Consider the following 21,574-nt stretch of genomic DNA (forward strand, 5'->3'; position numbering starts at 1 on the left):
AACTACACAGATCTGGCCTATATTGAATTGCTTGCCTTCCAAAGGGAAGGGGTGGTGAGGGAGGGAGCTAAAGAAGTTGGAACTCAAAGTGTTAGGATCAACTGTAATGTTCTTACCACTAGGAAATAAGAAATACAGGTAAAGGGGTATAGAAAGCTATCTGGCCCTACAGGACAAAAGAGAAGACAGAGACAAGGGCAGAGAGGGATGATAGAAGAGAGAGCAGATTGGTCATAGGGGCAATTAGAATGCTTGGCGTTTGGGGGGGGAGGGGAGAAAAGGGGAAAAATTTGTAACCCAAAATTTTGTGAAAATGAATGTTAAAAGCTAAATAAAAAAAAAAATATTTTTTATGTCCTTTGAGTCTTTACTTAGGGTTGTTATTGAGTTAGATTTATAATAAATAACCATTGCCCTGAATCAAGCATCTACCTCACTTCCCAGTGACCAGTTCTAAACCCTGTTAACATGTACATACCTCCCTTCCAACTCACTTTCATATTACCTGCTTTTCCAAAGTCTAAGGCTCATATCTAATAAAACTCAGCATTCCCTTTCTTTACTAAAATGTCTTCTCAAGAATTCCCTAATTTCCCTTCATCAAACAGGTTCCCTTCTTAGTAAGCCAATACCAAGTTCACTCATTCATTTCCTTTGCCTTGTGAGAGAGAAATTTGATTAAAAGTCAAAATCTCATTGTCCCCAGAGAAGACAGAGAGAAGAGAGAACTCAGAGAAGCTGAGAGTTGGAAGGGTCCAACCCACACAAGATTACATGACATAAAGGATTACTCAACTATATATGGTATTAAGGACCAGTGGTTAGTCATCCAACATGTGTTTGAAGACTTCCAAATGTGGGAGGACCCACCACCTCTCAAGTCAATCCATCTCTCTTTGGGAAAACTCAAATTGTTAAGAAGATATTGCCTGACATCAAACTTAATTTTCTCATTTTTCATTTTCTACCTGTTGTTCCTTGATTTGCCTTCAGAGTCCAAATACAACAGGTCTAATCTTTCTTTGACAAGATGACCCTTCACATTCTTGAAGCCAATTATCATGCTCTTTCCGTGTCTTCTTTTCCCAAGGCTAACCACCACCAGTTCTTTCAACCAATACACATATGACATGGACTAAAGGTCCTTGACTATCCTCTTCACCCTCCTCTAGACACTCTCTAATTTGGAAATATTTTTCTTAAACCAGGCACATAGCAAGTACTAAATAAATGCTTTCTCACTCAAAAATTCTTTCATTCATGTTTTTAAAAATTGGTATAAAACAAATTTCTCTTTCAGTGTCATCTACATAGCTATTCATCTCTTATATCCTCCTTTAGAGGCAGTTAGATGGTGCAATGTATAGAGAAACAGCCCTGGCATCAGGAGAACCTGAATTCAAATATGGCCTCAGATACTTACAGACCATGTGACCCTAGACAAGTCACTTTATTTGTCTCAGTTTCTTCATCTGTCAAATGAACTGGAGATGGAAATGGAAAAACATCGCAGTATCTCTGCCAAGAAAACCCCAAATGAGGTCATGGAGAGTAAGACGCAACTGAAACAACTCAACAACTTCCTTTTTCTTCTAAAGACTTTCACCCCTTGCTAATACAAAAAAAAAGAGTGTATTATTTTGTCATTCAACCTCATGTGAAATACCAAAAATGGCCAGTATGGACTAAAAAGTCTCTAAAGTCTGTGAAATAATTTAAAGGGATTGCACATCTCCTGGGTGACCATGTGCCCCTATACAACCTGCTCCTAATCATTAAGAAGTCTTTTTACAACAGTGATACTTGCTGTCCTTATTGTCGCATAGGGGTCACAGAACGATACTTTTTCTTCTATGAAATTCCAATTCCGTGCCCGGCAGGAAAAGCCACATCCTCTCAGACAGTTCAAGGGCGTCTACATTTCCTCACCTCCTGTGCCATGGTTTTCTACTCACCAATGTTTGCCCCTAGTTTTGATTCCCCTCTGTCTTTTCTTCTTGGTTTCATTCTTAGATTCTCTTCCACTCTACCTAGGGCACTTTATTTTCCCTAATAAATCAGGGAAGAGAGAAGTAATTTTTCACATCCTTTTGCTTTTTCCTTAACTAGGGCAACAAGGATTTAAACTGTTCACCAGATGTTCATTTTCAGGAGGACATACATTTTTGATGAGTTGGGTAGGCTTCACACCCATCCACCCAGAAGTCACTCTTTGCATAACAGAGTAACTATTCAAGGAAATAAAAAGGATCAAGAAAGTTAAGTTAGCATAGAGTCAGGAAGGGCTTACCTGTCCATCCATATACTCCAGCCACTGCAAGCCCAAGTTGGTGACAATTCTTGGGGTGCCATCATCCACTGGGAGGATATCCACTTTAAAACGCTGGGGTGCAGCTGTCACAATCTAAAGGAAGAAAGCCATCATTCATAGATACCCCAAAGCACCCCACATGCAGGATGGGAACAAATGAGATCCTTCTAAAATGGCGGCCCTTTGGGAATGGAAAATAGAACCCAGGTCACTAGCTTGCACTCTATAATGAGGACAGTAGCAAATTGGGAGTATGAGTTTAGAACAAAAGGAACCAAGGACACACAAACATGGGGTTTCCATTTTCCATAAAGATTTTAGTAAATTCAGGATAGAACCAAAAAATAAACATTTCCCTTTTTATAAAGCATAATATTCTTTTATGAGAAGCTAAGCAGAACTATTATTAATACTTAAAGGGCCAGGCATGTCAATCAATGTAAAAAACTTGGAAATAATTTTTTTTATTTTACTGTCTCTATGGACAAAAAATAACGTGCTACAATTGACATTACTTTAAGTTATTCATAAATTCTAGTCTATCTAGTGTTAAAATTGTTTCCTTTCTTTGAAGGAAATCTTTTTTTTTTTCTGATATGGGCTTTTCCCTGTATCTGGGGGGAAAGGGATCTAATTGTGTAAAGAAGGGGGAGGAAGTAAAGATGCATCAGCAGGAAAAATGAAAAGATTCAGTTTATAATAATCTTTTACAATAAATGTTTGGGCTATTTCAGCTTGTAGATTCCAATGGTTCTTCCCTTACCTTTGCCTGAGCTACCTCCACAAAATCCAACTCTGAGGCTTCTTTGTGACACGGAGGTGAGCCCAGGCTATCCAAGGCTCTGCCAGTAGAGAGCCAGCTCTGGTAGGCTCAACTGCCCCAGAGAGGCAAGGAACTAGGCCTGCTTTCCATGAACTAACCCACAGGTTGAGAATCTGGGGCCTCAAGGCCACCTGGGGCCCTCTAGGTCCTCAAGGGTGGCCCTTTGACTGAATCTAAACTTCACAGTGAAAAGGGCTACACTTGAGGACCGAGAGGGCCACAGGTGACCCCAAGGCCACAGGTTCCCTTAGACTAGCCTGACGTAGGCCCCACTGTAGAACATAAGGGAAAGAGCACTAAAACTCAAGAATCAAAGGTTATGGGTTCAAATCCTGCCTCTGATTTTTACTACCTATATGACCTCAGGCAAGTCTGCTAACTTCCCCTAGCCTGTGTTTTCTATCTTTCCATCTGGATGACCTCTGAGTCCTTTCCAGCTCTACATTTTAGTGTTAAAAGATTCATTCGTAACTAGTAGGATGCCTGTGACAACTTATGGAACAACAACAAAAATTCAAAAAGGCTCTCAGTATGGGTCAATGAATGAGTTGTGGAAAAGGAGGTACGGGTTGCTAAGAATCTCATAGTTTTTTATCTTCAATAATAATACATAATACATAATATCTATATCTAGCTATCCATCTACCTAATAACTAACTTAGTTAAGCATACTCCAAGTACATGATCCAGGTCCATTGACCAATGAGTAGACATACTACTAGGGTATCTAAATCATATAAGTCTTGACATCCTCACTTTAAATGATGACTTTACATGGAAACAGAAGACAAAGTAAACTTGAAGATCAATGGAAGGATGGCTTACAAGGTCTAAGTAGAGGATCATAGATATGAGGGAAGAAAAAAATAAATTTACACAATAATTTTGTTGTATATTTGAAAGGAATAGAAAGTTGTGCAAAATTAGATTTACAGTTTCATAGGCAGTCATCTTTTTTATTGTACTATATTATGGAAATATTTGTTTTATTCTATAAATTAAAAAATAGATTTGGAGATGGAAGAAGTCTTAGAGACTTATCTCTCTCGATATGGCAGATGTGGAAAATGGAGTCAAGAGAAGGGAAGTTACTTGTCCCAGTAGTAAATGGTGGAGCCAAAACTGGACCATAGATTCTCTGTTTCTAAATCCAGAGATCCTTCCCCTGATTCAAGGTCTTTCCATGTTGGTGGGTTTAGTTTTAACGTACATCCAAAGGTGACAAGAAACATCATCTGATGGAGCACTTGGTCATTTTGACTTACAGGGCTAAAAAGATTTGCAAAAATGTCATTAATAAGATAACTTCTGCTCATCAACCAATTTGCATTATAGAAGATAAGTGGAGAGATTCTTTAAAAATAAAACCTTGATAAAACCCTCCTTCAGGACTTCAATGCAAAAGTGGCCACAGGGGAGGCTGGTGAAAAGTACCTTGAAAATAGACTTAGGCATTAAAAAAGGGAGAAAGCAAAAACTTGGAGGTTATACAGATGCTTTGTTTCTTTGCTATAACTATTTTCTTCAAGGGTCAGGAGGCTGTCATTGGACAGGGTGATAGCCATGTCATACAACACACTAAAAACCAACTTTTGTAGCAGACAGTAAATGATACTGAGTGGCTGTCATTTTTGAATCAACTGTCTATATACAAACAGACCACTGACTTGTCAAATCAGAAAAGGGAAAAGGGAACCAAACATGCATTTATATAGTGTTTACAACCTTCTGGGCACTGTTCTAAGTGTTTTCTAAATATTATCTCATCTGATCCTCGTAGCAACCCTGGGAGGTAGCTGTTATTATTAACTATCCTCATTTTAGAGAAGAAGAAACTGAGGCAAACAAAGGTAAAGTGACTTTTCCAAGGTCACACAGTTAGGAAGAGTCTGGGGCCAGATTTTGAACTCAGGTCTCCTTGACTCCAGGCCCAGCACACTGTGCCACCAGGTGCCCTATCAATCATTAATTATAAGAAAGAATAAAAATGAGAAGAAGATAAGATATAGAATAGAGATGGATCTAACCTTATTTATTTAAAGAAACTTGATGATAAATGATGAGAAGTGGATAAAAAGAAATGAAACTTGTGCTTAACAATTTCCAAAGGAATTGTAATGAATACAAATCAACTGACAAAATGAAGAGAAAAAAATAAAGGGAAAGATGAACTGACAGAAAGCTTGTTGAGACACAACTTATCCAGATTGTCCTGAGGGCATTTATGGCTGACGCTGAAAAATAGACAGTAACCAGCTGAAAAACTGAAAAAGATCTGTGAAGATTTCGAGAACAAACTCTTTTCTCAGTCAAGAAGAATTAAAGCCACTTGAACATTCCCATTCCCAGTGTGATGCATGATGAAGTAGAAATGGTGCTCAAGCAAATAAAAATGAAAAAGGAGTTATGACTAAGCCAAGTAAATATAGAGAAGGTCCATGTTGGTTGTAACTCAGTTTTGAGGAATTAATTCTCAAGATATTTGAAAGAAGAGGGCTGAGTGCTTGCTTTAAAAAAAAAGATTATTACTTACAAAATGATTGAGAAAATGTCATATTCCTACTGTCCTATATTTATACAATTTTAATGAGCATAAGCTACATACATATTGGGGGGAGTCTCTTTCCCACAGGTATGAGAAGGGACAAGGAAGGCTTTTGCAAGGACATAGCTTTGAAGTCATATAACTGACCAAAAGGCAGTCTACAAGATCTCACATGCTTATAGTCTGAGGACAGTATAAAACCATTTGACTTGATAGATCAAAATGATATCTTAACAGTTCTTCAAGCACATGGTTCTCATGCATATATTAAAATCATACAAGTTTCCTTGGACAATGGAACAATTAAGATGGCTCTATCTAATCATCTAATTACCCAATCACCATGGAGACCATGATAGACGAAGATGGAAAAGATCTGGGCCAGGTGCTGTAGGTGATGCTGAACCGGATTCAGAATGAATAGGAGAGGAAGAGGGCTTGATTACATTTGCACAGAGGTTTTAGTAAGTTCCATTATTCATTCGGTGATACTGTATAGCTATGAGACATAGCACACCACAGTCTGAAAATCATTGAAATTCTAAGTCACACAAAGGGCAACAACATACAGAGGTCTACGAGGGGTATAAATAGGCCATAGCACATTAACAAAGATTTGCACAGAAGAAATGACCCAAATGGTATCAGTTGGGAGATGAAGGACTGAAAAGGACATGGGCTAGACATCTAGAATCTTTTTTTGCTTTTGTTTGTACTCTCATGGCTTAGCATAGTGCCTGGAACATAATTAGGCCTAATAAATGCTTGTTGACTTGACTCAACATAGTAGGTGGCAAATAAATGTTTGTTGACTTGACTCAACCAGCCTGAGTGCTCCAATGGTGACTACATAAAAACTAAGAAGATGTAAAGGAAGACCGGTGCCATGATGGATGAACATGGACAAGAGTCACTCACACAGGATGCGAAAATGGGGATAGACTGTGAGTGAATCCCCACATCGAGGAGATCAAAGATCTATCCAGGTATCAAAGTATGCCAAGAGTGATATGATTATAATCTGTATAGAATGATTTAATTCCACTGTCATGTTGAGAAGTCAGGTTTCTAATTTTCATTCTTCCTTATCTACTAGAATCACCATGGAAACTTGTTGTATCCCCCTGGTTAACCAGAGGACAAACAGGCCCCTCGCTGTCACATACTGGGCCATTCTGATATTTTAAAAAAAAAACCAAGTGCAGAAAAAACTGCAGACAAGGAGAGAAGGGAAAATGAAACCGGTGATGGATCAGTAATGACAATGCAGGTGTTCAAATAGCAGAGAGAATCCCAGGAGACTTGACTAGAACACAAGGTTAACCTCGTGTAACCCGTTCCCAGGCTGATTACTATACAGATAATACAGCAGGTGTTTCTTCTCTTGTCATGTTCTCTTCCCTCTCTCTCTCTCTCTCTCTCTCTCTCTCTCTCTCTCTCTCTCTCTCTCTCTCAAAATCACTTATCAGGGCAAGACACTGTGCCACATGCTATAGAAGCAAACTCAAGAAAAAAATGGTGCCCGCTTTCACACAGCTCATGTTCTCTTGTAAGATTCAACAGCACTTAGCATGATACATGGCACAAAATAAGTGCTTAGTAAATTCTTGTGGACTTGTCACATCATTGGACAAACAAATACAAGATAGTTTGAGAAAGGGGAGAAGACTGAGCTAGGGGGATCAGAAGAGGCCTCGCAGAGGTGGCAGCACCTGAGCTGAGCCTGAACATGAGAGAGCACCCAGAGGTGGAGATGAGAAGGGAGTCCAAAAGCTGAGAAATGAGAGACAGAACACAGAGTGTGGGGAACAGTGAGTATGCCAAGTTAGTTGGAGCACAAAGTGCATGAAGTATTGTGATGTAAGATAAGCCCACCATGATTCTTTCTGTGATGGCAAAGAACTGGAAGTTGAGAGAATGTTCAGCAATTGGGTAATGAATGAACAAGGTGTGGTATATGAAGGTAATGGACTACTATTGTCCCATAAGAAATTATGAGCAGGCAGAAAAATCTGGCAAGACTTTTACATGAAGTGATGCTGAGCAAAGGAAGCAGAACCAGGAGAACATTGTATACAGCAATAGCAACACTGTATCATGATCAACTGTGAATGACTTCGCTATCCTCAGAAATACAATGATCCAGGACAATCACAAAGGACTAATGATGACCTCCAGCGAAAGAACTGATATTGTCTGGATACAGACTGAAGCATACTATTTTTCTTTTTTCCTTTTTTCCTTTTTTCCTTCTTTCCTTCTTTCCTTCTTTCCTTCTTTCCTTCTTTCCTTCTTTCCTTCTTTCCTTCTTTCCTTCTTTCCTTCCTTCCTCCCTCCCTCCCTTCCTTCCTTCCTTCCTTCCTTCCTTCCTTCCTTCCTTCCTTCCTTCCTTCCTTCCTTCCTTCCTTCCTATCTGTCTTATACAAAATGACTACTATGGAAACTTTTTATATGACTGCACATGTAATAACTCATATCAGATTGTTTACCATCTCAGGGAGGGGGGAGGGAAGAGGGGATAGAATTTGGAACTAAAACTTTAAAAAATGTAAAAAATTGTTTTAACATGTAATTGGGAAAAAATAAAATATTATTTTAAAAAAAGATAAGCCTGCCATGGTTTGGAAGTTATTTGCTCCAATGAATCAAGTTTTTTCTTATAGTCAGCAGACAATACAAATACTATATTCTTTGTACCTTTCAGTGAACTGTGTAATTAGAAAGAGGAATGTCAGTTTCTTGAGGGCAGAAACATTTATCTTTGATCTCCCTGCTCCTAGTGCTCTACAGCAGTGGGTTAATAAAACTCACTGAATTTGACTAGAAAAGTGGGATGAAGCCAGGTTATGGAAGGCTTTAGGTATCAACCTCGATTTTCTTTTATAAGCATCTTAGAGTTTCTTGACGAGTACAAGGATATAGTCAGACCTGTGTTTGATGGAAATTATTTTGATAGTTTTGTGGGGACTAGATGAGAGAGGAAAAGGGGGCAATAGAGAGACTGGTAAGAAAGCTATTGCAATAGTCTAAGTGAGACATTACCTGAACTGGAGTTTTGGCTGATCGGAGAGAAGGATGCAGATGCCAGATAATGTGCATAATAAAAGTCAACAAAACTTGGCAACTGATGAGATGTGAAAGGTGAGGGAGAAGAATCGAGACAACTGCAAGGTTGTAAACCTGGGTGACTGGTGTTCTCAGCAGAAAGAGGAAATTTTGAGAAGGTAGGGATTTAGTGAGGAAGATGACAATTCCCATTTTTGACAAGCTGAGCTTGAGATGGCCCAGGGTTCCCAATAAGTAGCTGGTGATATAGAATTAGAATGTGGGAGAGGGCTACGGGAGTGATGTGCATAGAGGTAATTAGGCCTTTGATGGGTGATGAAATTACTAAGAGAGAAAGAGAAAGAGAAAGGGACCAGGGCAGAGAATTAGAGGTAGGAGAAGTATGATGATAACCAAAGGAAATGATGGAGGAAGAAAAGACAGAAAGAAGGAGAAACAGGAAGAACAGTGTCATGTAAACAAGGCAGAATATATCCAGGAGAAAGAGGCCATTGTTAACATCAAAAGTCACTGAGGCTAAGAATGAAGCAAAGTTATTCACTCTGGCCTAAACTGAACATTAGTCAAATAAGTCATCATGCTGTCATGGTGACACTGTGGAAAATGGTCCTGGGGATTATTAATATATCTTCTTCTATGTCATAGCCAGAAATGCAAAGAGAGAGTCCTCTCTGAGGAAAGATAATGGTACCACAGGATACTAGCTAAAGATGGAGTGAAGATTTATGCACCCTATGATTTCTGCTGGCCATTCAAGTAAAATAATCCCCTGAAGGAAGGAAATTTGTTAGCTTCATGCTCATAGCTTTCTCTGTTAGTTTCAGAAGATATGTTCTAGCAATGAGAACCATGTATGCAGCTGAAGGATTAAACCAAAGGGAAAGAGGAGACCATGGACATGATAGATGGCAGCATCAGCCACAAGGAAGGAGAAGGAGAAGGAGAAGAAGATGAAAGAAGAAGGAGAAGGAGAAAGAGAAGGAGGAGAAGAAGAAGGAGAAGAAGAAGGAGAAGGAGAAGAAGGAGAAGGAGAAGGAGAAGGAGAAGGAGGAGGAGGAGGAGGAGGAGGAGAAGAAGAAGAAGAAGAAGAAGAAGAAGAAGAAGAAGAAGAAGAAGAAGGAGGAGGAGGAGGAGGAGGAGGAGGAGGAGGAGGAGGAGGAGGACAAGGAGGAGGAGGAGGAGGAGGAGGAGGAGGAGGAGGAGGAGGAGGAGGAGGAGGAGGAGGAGGAGAAGGAAAAGGAGAAGGAGAAGGAGAAGAAGGAAAAGGAGAAGGAGAAGGAGAAGGAGAAGGAGAAGGAGAAGGAGAAGGAGAAGGAGAAGGAGAGGAGAAACCTTGGGGTCAGTGCTTAGAATCCTCGGTCAGACTCTTTTTCTTCTTACCTCTTTTCCTCCTTCCTCAACAATGAAGAAGGGGTTAGTTCCATCAGAGACGGTGAAGGTAAAACGGTCTTTGAGGGAATTGCTGCCATCATGGTTGTAACTGATCTTGTTCTGGTAGATGTCTTCCATGGTGAAGGTGGCAGTCTGGCGATAATGTTGCCCATTGCTAGAGTGTTCAATAGTGCCATGCCGTGGGGACTGCACTATGGTAAATGTGACAGACTCTGCCTATAGAGGGGTAGAAAGGGAGAGGGAAAGAGAAAAAGAACCCAGGTGAGTGAGTAGATGCTGCTGTTTTCCTAAGTTTTCAAGAGAAAATGAGTCCTTGGGTCTTTATAAAGTAGACACTGGGATTTCCTTTTAGGTATAAAAAGGGAAAACAAGAAAAAAATGGCAACAGCTAACCTCCCTCTGCCCAGAAAATTCATTCTAGTCCCTTCAATTGTGGGTTTATAACCCATTAATCTGACTTTTTTTTCCCATCAGACTATGAAGAGCCAAGAGCTGGTGATAGAATGAAAAGTAAAAGATGGCCCCTACTCTCAAGGAACTCCCAAACTGACAACCCTTAAATATTTAAAGGGAGCCACCACAGCCCCTATGTCTTCTCCCTCCAGTCTCTCATTCCCAGATTCTACAACAAAACTTTCCAAGACATCACCTCAAGCTTGCTAACATCCTGGCTCCTCTCTCAATTTATCAATATCTTTCCTCAACTGTTTATTAAATGTACTTATTTTTCATGCTTTCCAAAAAGATTACAGAAATAATGAAGGATATAGTCATGGTCACATATTCCTAACTTCTTGATTTCAAATTATAACTAAATTTCATGGTTTTTAAACTGGAAATTGAGTAACACCAACTCCCCTCTTTTTTCTTTGACTCTCTCCAAACATAGATAAATACAAACATAAAGACAACATACACACACACCATCACCAGACAAGGGCTAACCTTACCTCTGTGTCAGCATCCACGGCTTTAAGCTCAAACTCTGTGATTGTTTTCCTCACCCCTTCCTGCACTCGAATTCCTGTGTTTTGTACAATGGGTAATGAGTCATCCACAGGGTTGATGGTGATGTGAAAGGTCTGACTCACCTAAAATGAGGAGAAAAGCACAGGGTATATTTTTTTTCTTTTCTCAATTCTTATCTTCATCTCTCCTCCCCAGCACAACATATGGATTCTAGAATGATTATTAGGACAAGGAATTTAAGAAGGAATACAAGGGAACTTAACTATGCATGAGCCCACATAAAAGTTTTTAAAGGAAGTCTTCATGAATCAACCAGCCTATTCTTGGGCAGATATAGCTATGGATTCAAAAGAGGCTAAAGAAAATGTTTAACTATCATACCACCTTTCACTAAAGCAACACTTTAGTGCTTATTATGTGTACTCATTTGGTATGAAGGTGATTTGGGGTGTGTTTGTTCTCTCTCTCTCTCTCTGTGTCTCTATCTCTGTCTGTCTCTTCTCTTTGTCTCTGTCTCTCTTTCTCTCTCCTCTCTCTCTCTGTGTCTCTGTCTCTCTCTCTCTGTCTCTATCTGTGTCTCTATCTCTCTGTCTCTTCTCTTTGTCTCTCTGTCTCTTCTCTTTGTCTCTCTGTCTCTGTCTGTCTGTCTGTCTCTCTCTCTCTCTCTCTCTTTCTCTCTCTGTCTCTTGTGCGGTGTCCAATCACAGGCCCCATCCCTTTCCAGATCAGCATAGGTTTGATCCTCATTTTCCCAACATAGCCTGATCCACCCCCTCTTTGGACAACCTGATGCCCCTCTCAGGGGTTCACCATCTTGGTGCCATATATAGGGCAGATAATCAATTGGCTTTAGTACACTGCAGTTCAGAACCCCCAAACTCAAGTGAACTGCCAATGTCAGCCATCTGGCAGTAGGTACCAGAGATTAGAGAGATAATATTAACACTAATAACAGCTAGCATTCATACAGTGTTTACCATGTGCCAGTCATTGTGCTAAGCGTTCTACATATACTATTTCGTTTGACCCTTACAACAACTCTGGGATGTAGTACTATTACTATCTTCATTTTGCTGTTGAGAAAACTGATGTAGATAGAGGTTAAGTGAATCAGCCAGGATGCCACAGCTATTCGGTGTCTGAAGCTGGATTTGAACTCAGGTGTCCCAGATTCCGGGATCAAGCTCTATCCACTATCCCACCCAGCTGCCTGGAAGTATCTGCCACCGTGCCCAACAATTCTGGGTTCTTAAAGTCTATACAAGTAGACTTTTTATTTTTTATTAGTCTATAAAGATGGTAGTTTCAGTTGTAGAAAGGAAATTGAACCAGACCTGAATATTTTGGTCTTAACCCTTTGTGAAACTGTTCTTGGAAGAAATGCCCACCCGAACCCACTGAAATAGTGAACAGAAGGATGTAGCTGGTTAGAAATCCCTCATGCAAGGAGAGAGAATTCCATCACTCACCAGGTTGCTTCCATCGGACACTGTGAAGGTAAAGGCATCACTGTGTTTTTCCACCTCACTGGTGTGGATGTATTGGATGCTCCGAGCAGTTAAGTCTGCTTGAGTGAAGGAGCTGATCTGGATGCCTGGCAAAAGGGGGAAAGAGGAATGCTAAATGACAAAGGGTGAAGAGAAACCAAAAGAGGAAAAAACTGATAAGAGAAATGGGGGCCAGCCCCTCCTCTGGGGCTGATAACAGAAGAGTATTTCATTTAGGATTTATATCATGTGGTGGTCTCCCATCTGGTCAGCAGCCATATATGAGCAAGGTGAGACAGAATCTCAGAGCTGGCAGGGACCTCAGAGTTCAAATCACATCTGAACAAGAAATAATAACGATACTAATAATAACAACTAAGGCATTCTAAGGTTTGCAAAACTCTTTACAAAGGTTATTTCATTTGATCCTCATAACTACCCTGGGAGGTAGGTGCTATCATTATACCCATTTTATAGATGAGAAAACTGAGGCACAAGGAAATTAAGTCACTTGAGTAGAGCCACAGCTAGTAAGTGTTTGAAGCAGAATTTGAACTCGAGTCTTCCTGACTTCAGCAAACTGCCTTCTATAATGTTCTCAACAACTGGCTGTCCAACCCTTCCTTGAAAACCCTCTACCCTCAAGGCAGGCCATTCCACTTTAGGAGAGCTCAAAATGTGAGGAAGTCTTTTCTTATATTAGGTTCAAATCTGCTCCTTTGAACCTTCTGGATACTGCTTCTGATTCTGTCCTCTGTGGCAAAGCAGAACAAATTTGATCTCTCTTTGAAGTGAGAGCTCTTCCAATCACTGAACAGCTATCCTACCCCTTTGGACTTCTCCAGGCTAAACATCCTTGGTTCTTTCAAATTACACTCATAGGACATGATCGCATCTTCCTTCACCATCCCAGCTGCTCTCCTCTGGAATGCCCCAGTATGGCAATGCCCTCTTTAATATGGGGCACAAAAATCCAGACCTGGTTTGACCTGGGTAGAGTACCGAGGGACTATCATCTACTGCATGTTAGACACTTCACATTTCTCAATATAATAGAAATTCATAATGCCATTTCTCTTCTTGCTATGGCTGGGTGCTACTGAGCTGGTCAATGACCAGGTGACAGGTCAGTCTGGGAATCCAGATGGAGAGTTCTGGGTAATATGCAAAGATGCGTGTTCAAAAAGAGAAATGAGCATTGGCTAACGATGGGCCATTACACTAGCAACTAAGAGGCCTTATGGCCCATCTCTTTTACTCACTGGTCACATTTGGCTCTTGTCAGAATCCCCACGCCAAGGTCACCCCTCTCTTTTTACTATTAGGGCATGCCCTATTTTCCAGAGGTAAGACCCAGCAAGCACGTTGTGCCCTGAGCTTGGCATAACAACGGTCCTTTGCACTCATCTCCTGGAAGAACTCAGTCACAACAAAATCCCAGAATTGTGGTTCATTGTTAGGATTACAGCTCAATGCATAGCCATTGTGCTCTGTGTGTGTGTACATGCACATACACATACATATATTATATATATATATGTATATTGTGAGTGTGTATGCGTGTGTGTGTGTATGTGTGTGTGTGTGTATGCAAAGATCTGACCTCACTAAAATGGGCCTCCTTGCAGAGTAGGCCTTGGCACACATGTCTAATGTTTCTCCTCCAATGGAATAAAGAAAATTTTTTGCTCATAACTACTGTTAGCTCTTCAGTTTTATTTTGTTTTTATTTTATTTTGATTCTTAGAGTTAACAGTGGTTGCACTAACCTGGGTGAGCTCTTTGATATTTTCAGAGCCAACAGCAGTTGCATAACTTGTGAGACTCTTTTGGTCATTTATTTTCAGAGTTGACACCCTGAATAAGTCATTTCCTATCTCTGGGCTTTGGAATCATTTGTAAAATAAGGGATTTCTTCTGGATAACCCCTAAGGTTTCTTCTAGCTGTAACACTCTAGGATTCTACAATATTTGAAGTCTCAATGCAGTTGGGCTGATATTATTACATCTTCCAAGAGAGATATAGCTTTGCCTGGCAGGGTTAGACAGAAATCTATAAGATGGCCCATTTCAGTTCCAGCCTGTTAAGAGCTGATGCTGCAAACACAGAAAATATAAAATGCCTCATCGGGAAGCTAATGCCCCAGCAGAGCAAGAGGCTGCTCCATCTTCTTAAGAAATGGTTATCGACAAGTAGAGATGTGAATATAAACCGTGGGAGCTGGTAGGGTTTTGTGGTGGTGTTTTTCTCTTGTTTTTTTTTAATGATTAAAAAGCTGTGCCACTGATGTCAGAATCAAATAAGGAACATTTAAATCAAAGGGCTTCCTTTGGCTCTTTATGAAAGAACTAAGTTGTTTTTCTGCTGACACCAACAAGCGCGAATGATCCAATCCCAAGAAATGCCTAAGAAACATCCGAGCTCAAGCTCACGGATGGATTTAATGGATTTAGGGTCCAACACTCACAGGCACAAATGGAAAATACATTTGTTCCATGGAAAATAAAAGGAAGCAATTTTGATTCAGTCTTGGCTAACTCAGAAAAACGAGCAGAAGATGAAAACTCACTGAAACTGAAAAGATGCAGATGACACCAACTGCTCTCCCTAATAATATGCATCCCGCAATGTCACCATTACACATTTTATACCCTCTGCATGTAATGTGATTCCTGGTTTCAGGATCACTTTTAATCATGTAAATGTTATCTAATAAAAAGCCACTTGAAAGTGAACACATTTTATTTTTTTGCTAAAATATCCAAAGACTGACTTTTCTCTATGTGGAGATGACTCCTAAATCTCTATTTCTCCCCCTAGTTTCTCTCCCTAGCTCTAGCCCTACATCACCATATATTGAACATTTCAAAATGAATAAGCATCGCTTACTCATGTCCCAAACAGAACTAATTATTACCCAGATCTTTGAAATTTCCCTGTCAAGGTAACTACTATCCTTCCAGTTTCCCAAGTTTGTGACCTCACCATCATCATCAACCTGGATTGAATTGCCAGAGCTAATCATTTCTGTCTCCCCTGATCTGATCCCTTCTCTCTACTCAGAAGATCTCCACCCTAGTGCAGGTGATCATCATTTCTCACCTGAACTATTATATCATCCTTTATCTCCCTCAGGGGCAGCTAAGTGGCATGCTGGATAGACCATCAGTCCTGGAGGCAAGATGACTTGAGTTCAAATTTGTCTTCAGACACTTGCTAGGTGGGTGACCCTGGGCAAGTCATTTAACCCTTATTGACTCAAAAAAAATTCATCTCCTTCCCTCTCTCCAATCTGCCCTCCATAAAGTTGCCAAAGTGAAGTATGGGTTTGGCTATGTCATTGTCTATTTATCAAACTCCAGGGATTGTCTCTTGTCTCTGGGATAAAATAGAAGCTTTTCTGTTTGACATTTTGAGCCCTTTATTGGCTAGAACCAACCTGCCTCTTCCCAAATTATAACACGTTACTTCCCTTCCCATATTCTCTGACTTAGCCAAACTGACACTCTTACTGTGCCTAATACATGACACTCCTATCTTAGCATTCAAAGGAACAGAGGATGAGAAGATTCAGGATGACATTGAGAATTGTCTTGAAGCTGTCCGGTGGAAGGGTTGGGCTAGAATGGTCTAACTAGAGAGACCTGGGGGCTCCCTCCTCCTACTGTTATAAGGCTAATGAACCTTCTACATGAGACGACCCGCCATTCATTCTGTCTACATCTTCTTACATAGTTGTTTGCATAAGGTCTCCTCTATTAGACTGGGAGCTGCTTGAGGACAGGAACTGGCTTTTGCCTTTCTTTGTGTCCCCAGTATTTACTTATTAGCACATTACCTGGAACATTAAGTGGGTATTTAGTAAGTGATAGTTAACTGAATAACTGATAAATGCTTATTCAATGAATGATTCTAGATTATTTTAAAATTTAAACTAGGATGACCCCACAAGTCACACAGTCATGGAAATTGTGTGAATGACTAATAAGCTAAACTGGTATCCCAGAACTTAAGAGTAAAAAAGGGACTTTGAAGGTCTAGATTCCATGGCCATTAATTCATGAGCAGAGGAAATCAGGGAGGCCAGAGAGTGATCAGCTTGGGAACAACCTGGTGGTTCTTACCCCAAGTGCATGTCAGGTTATCATTTAAGATGAGATGCCAGATTTTGTTTCAATCTCTTCACTTTGTATTTTGGGTTGAATTCCTATATTTTTTTATTTCTGATTTAGTGCTGGTTCTTGAACATTTTGTAGGTAAGCCATGTACAATGCCTTTGGCCCTCATGAGTCATATACTGCTTTCTTAACCAAAAATGGACCAACTTGGCATGTGAGTGGAGAAATACATTTACTTATATTTGAAATGCCAACATAGCTGAAAGGAAGCGGTAATGTGGCTCTATTTAAGGCTATAAACTCTGGAGACAGAGGTCTCTGTCTTGGAAACTGTTGGATCCCGCAAGTGCACGCCAGTAGAACAGGAGATGACCTAGGCCAGCTCACTTATTTTACACATCCAGACTTGCCCAAAGACATCCAAGGGCATTAAATCCAGGGCTTTCTCCTCTCTCTAAGAGAAAGCTCCATTCAGTATAATAATCATTCCTGCTGTCTCCAGGTCTTTCTTTGAGACCCAAGGAAAAAGAAAACACAAAAAGGAATTCAAAACTTCACCATAATAACACCTGCAAGTCAGCCATGAAATGATCTGATGCAGTTTTGCTGATTCCAACCCCCCCACCCCGTTGTTCTTGTGATCTAAACACAAAAGGTGTTAATAAAAACATATTTTATTTTTAAATTATATGTAATAACAATTTTTAACATTCTTTTTTTTAATTTTGAGTTCCAAATTCTCTCCTTCCCACCCTTTGCTCCCCCCTCCTTGAGAAAACAAGCAAAAAAACATATTTAAAAAAAGAACCTGGTGATGCTGCATGCTCCAAGTATCCGAGGTGGGGCTGCCTTGTAATCCTGTAGATTAACTCCCCAGGCTCACTGTCCTGGTCAGTGACTGACAGCTGCTGAGTTGTGATTTTCTTTACTGAGTTTTCATCCAGGACCAGTCCTTTGTTGACTGTGACGGCAGGTGGGAATCTGTCTTCTGAGAACATTGGGAACGAAGTGGCAACAATTAAAGGGCCATTTTGACCTTTTCTCAATGATTGGTGCACTGCTCATGTAGCAAATATTTATGCCAGAGTGATTAATTATACTTACACTGTTTGCCAGGAATATAGCACACTAAATGTGTGGCACAGTGGATGGAGTGCCAGGCCTGGAATCCGGAAGACCTGAGTTCAAATCTGACCTCAGACATTGGCTATGTGACCCTGGGCAAGTCACTTAACCCTGTTTGCCTCAGTTTCCTCATCTGTAAAATGAGCGGAGGAAGGAAATGGCAAACCACTCCAGTAGTTTTTGCCAAGAAAACCCTAAATGGGGTCATGAAGAATCAGAAATGACCAAACATTAACAAAAAATGATTGGTGCTTTCCTGATATTTTTGGGGTCCCAGCTGGTGATTTCCACAGTGAGGAAAATCCCTCTTCCAATGCAGACTTGCAACCCCTCTCCAAATTATAATCCCAGAAAGAGATTAAATGACTTGCCCAAGGTGACAAGGCCAGTGTACATCAATGGTCTTCTTGATCCTGTGGTCCTTCCCTTATTCAAGAGGCCACATTGCCTTTCATTCCTGATAATAATCATGCTAACAGTTTTCTCTAAGGTTTGCAAAGTGTTTTAATCATAGCCGCAGAAGGCAGGCAAGTTGAGGAAGCTAGGTGATTCAGAGAATAGACCCCTAGATTTGCAGTTAGGAAGACCTGGGTTCAAATGTACCTCAGATACTTCATTAGTTGTGTGACTCCTGCCTGCCTCATCTTCTTCATCTCTAAAGTGGGGATAATAACAGTATCTACCTCCCAGGTTTGTTATGAGGATAAACTGAAATAATACTTGAAAAATGCTTTGCAAACCTTTAAGCACTGTATAAATGCTATTGTTAAAGTGGGTAGTATGAATATTGTTATCTCATTTTATAGATAAGAAAATTTGTTCAGCAAAGGGAACTGATATGTCTAGGATTATATAATTAGGTTAAGCGTCTGATGCAGTAATAGGTGAAAATTCTATTTCTTTTGGGGGGGGGCAGTGGGATTAGGGGAGACTGGGTATCCCTGTCTTATCCAGGTTCTAAATGCAGTGGCCACTCACAAGCCTACTCTCAGTAGTGATGAAGACAACGAGACAGACAGAAGTCACACAACTAATGAAGTATCTGAGACTATGTTTGAACTCAGTATTGATGGGCATGGAAATTTTAAGTTGCTCCTTTAATCACCTGGGCTGGTTGCCACTCCTTACACTGCCTAGCACAGCCTTCCATTCCCGGCGGTTCACCATACTGGTACTAGACTTACTATCTATGCTAAATCAGCTCTGGTCCAACTGTAGCTCAGAACTCCCAAGCTCAAGAGATCTACTAGCCTCCAGTTCCCCAGAAGTCCTGAGGACCTACAAGCAAGCCCTACCAAACCCAGCTACAATTGATTCCACTGACAAGTAAGCAGGCAATTCACTCAGACCAAGAAAAATGATTCAGGTTTTGTAGTATCCATTTCCCACAATAAATTGAGTGCTGCCAAAAGTACCCAGGAAGTCGGACCTAAATAACTTCATTAAATGATCTGTCTTTCAGAAGCCCTATACCTTCTTTTTACCTAGGACACTGATGGAAAATGACTGGTCAGTCAACTTGTTGCCGTCAGCATCAACCACATCAAATTTAAAAGAGAAACTGCCACCGGATTCTCCCTTCTCGTGTCTGTATTCGACCCATCCTGCAAAGAAGAGGAAAAACATGGAGAATACAGATTTGCCATCAGTGTTTCCCTTATTTACCAAAATTTGACAGGATAATCAATTCCTAACTTTTCCTTTAAATTGTAAGAAGCACTTTAGGCTGAGCATGCCTTACTTCTGAGAAGGAAACTTTTGATGGAGAGGAATAAAATTCTCAATTCGTATCGCTTCTTTTCTGTTCTCTCCCAATTAAAGTCATCCTAACAAAGTTAGAAAAAGAGGCCTGTAGTCAATGTCTCCGAATAACAAAACTGAAACTAACCGGCAGCTTTGTTGAGGTGTTATCTCCCCCAACAGAATGTGGGCTCATCCAGAGCAAGCTGGGTCTTTCTTTTGATAATAATACCTTTTTTTTTTTTTTTTAAACTGTGCAGTCTTATTTTTGCCCTGTCCTTTAGAGCACTTTACAATCCTGTATGGCCAAACTTGGCAATTCCCATGCTTATGCCTTCCTTGTTTCCATCCTTCTGACCCAGAGATGGGTCAGGTTAAATAGATGCAGCCTATCTTGCGTGCAGGGTGCTGGTGCATAACCCCATCACACAGAGAGCCATCCTTGGAGATCCTGCCCTGTCCTCCAAGATGCAGTCACTTCTAACCTGAGCCTGCCATTAGCACAAAGTCTTGCTGTTCAGACCCCATCTTTCCCCCCTCAACTCAACTTTTAAAAAATTGCTGGAAAGCACTGCTTAGTAACAGGGTAGCATTTAACATTTATACTTTACATTGCATCAGCATTTCCTAACAGAGGGATGAACCAGGTAATTTCCCCTAGGCAACTCTGATTTATGTCCTTCCATTCTGCTTAGTTCATTAACTTGTACTCTTTGGGGAACAGGAAAGATATAAATTGCCCACCTAAGGAAGACATCATTTTCACCTTAATCTATCCCCCTTTCCCAAGTGTCTGCGTCTCTCTCTCTCCCTCTCTGTATCTATGTATGTCTCTCTGTCTCTGCATCTATCTCTCAAACACACACATGTCAACTTTTTAACCTCATTTCCTTCCACAATAAAGCAGAATTCTATCAGATATGTTGCAAAAGCATGAGCAAATTCCAGGCAGAAAGAAGATAGTTTTATTTTTGTACAGAAAAGCATACAATATTAAGGAGAATCCTCCCACTTAAACAAGATCTTCCTTTAACAAGAAGAAAAAAAATAATAAAATGAAGATATAACCTAGCTGAAACACAAAACAGAAGAGGTGACATCAGAGACATCAGTTAGGGAGGATTCCTAGGCTCCTGTAATTGAGAGCGAGATACAAGGGAAGTTGATGTTCCTAGGCTGGTGGGCTAAGGAGGGGAGAGAGGAAGGGTGGACAGAACTGAACTGGCTCACCTTGACTGATGTCATCTTGGGTGAAACTCTTGACGGGTCCCTTAACTGAGATTTGCTCCAGATTGTCATTCCTTGCCAGCTGCAAGCGCCCCACACTGGGATCTTTCTTCATGACATACGTAACCTTCAGGTCATCCAAAATGGAGCTTGCCACTTTTAAGTGTTGATCTGTGATCCGGGCTACAGAACCTGGAGAAGAGGAAAATGATCAAGATGCTTCCAATCACTCGAGCTTAAAGTTCACCAATGAGTTAGCCAATTTTCTCCATTTTTTAAATGAGGAAACTGACTAGTCCAAGGTCAGAAAGCTAGGTTGAGGTCACAATACTAGTTGGTGACAGAACTGAGACAAGAATTCCAGTGTCTTGGTTGCTAGTCCAATTGTTTTCACAGTACACTACCCACCCCTCTAGATGAGTGGCCCATCATTTCAGATGCTTGCCAAATTAATTCTGGGGACCAGAAAAGACATCATTATTTACATCTTATCAACCCATACATGCCAAGGAAGGTCACTGTTGATCATGAGTGCCTGCAGAATGAAATTTAATTTCTCCAGGTACTAAACAGGTCAATACCTCCCTAATTGACTAATTATCCCCTAGGAAGATTTTCCTTCCTCTGATAATAATAAAAATGCAGATGATAACAATACCAGCTGACATTTACATGATGCGATCAGCCTTGCAAGTTGCTTAAAATACATTACCTCACTGGAGCTCACAGCAACCTTGTGAGCAGGGAATAAAGATTAATATCCTCATTTT

The 21,574-nt window shown here is 40.5% G+C and overlaps 1 protein-coding gene across 3 annotated transcripts in view; it reads right to left on the bottom strand.

Moving 5' to 3' along the window:
- The window catches only part of FRAS1 (Fraser extracellular matrix complex subunit 1), a 469,972-nt gene that overhangs the window by 74,412 nt on the left and 373,986 nt on the right, over positions 1-21,574 (bottom strand). For 2 of the 3 annotated variants that reach the window (XM_072623600.1, XM_072623598.1), the window contains 7 exons: positions 20,808-20,996; positions 19,322-19,441; positions 17,521-17,700; positions 12,576-12,700; positions 11,088-11,228; positions 10,126-10,353; positions 2,291-2,404 (listed from right to left, as the gene is read on the bottom strand). In XM_072623600.1, coding sequence (XP_072479701.1) covers positions 2,291-2,404; positions 10,126-10,353; positions 11,088-11,228; positions 12,576-12,700; positions 17,521-17,700; positions 19,322-19,441; positions 20,808-20,996 — 1,097 coding nt within the window. The remainder of the gene's footprint in view (positions 1-2,290; positions 2,405-10,125; positions 10,354-11,087; positions 11,229-12,575; positions 12,701-17,520; positions 17,701-19,321; positions 19,442-20,807; positions 20,997-21,574) is intronic. The other variant, XM_072623599.1, reaches the window with a different exon arrangement.

The sequence above is a fragment of the Notamacropus eugenii genome, chromosome 7, assembly GCF_028372415.1.
Source record: "Notamacropus eugenii isolate mMacEug1 chromosome 7, mMacEug1.pri_v2, whole genome shotgun sequence".
Lineage (NCBI taxonomy): Eukaryota > Metazoa > Chordata > Mammalia > Diprotodontia > Macropodidae > Notamacropus > Notamacropus eugenii.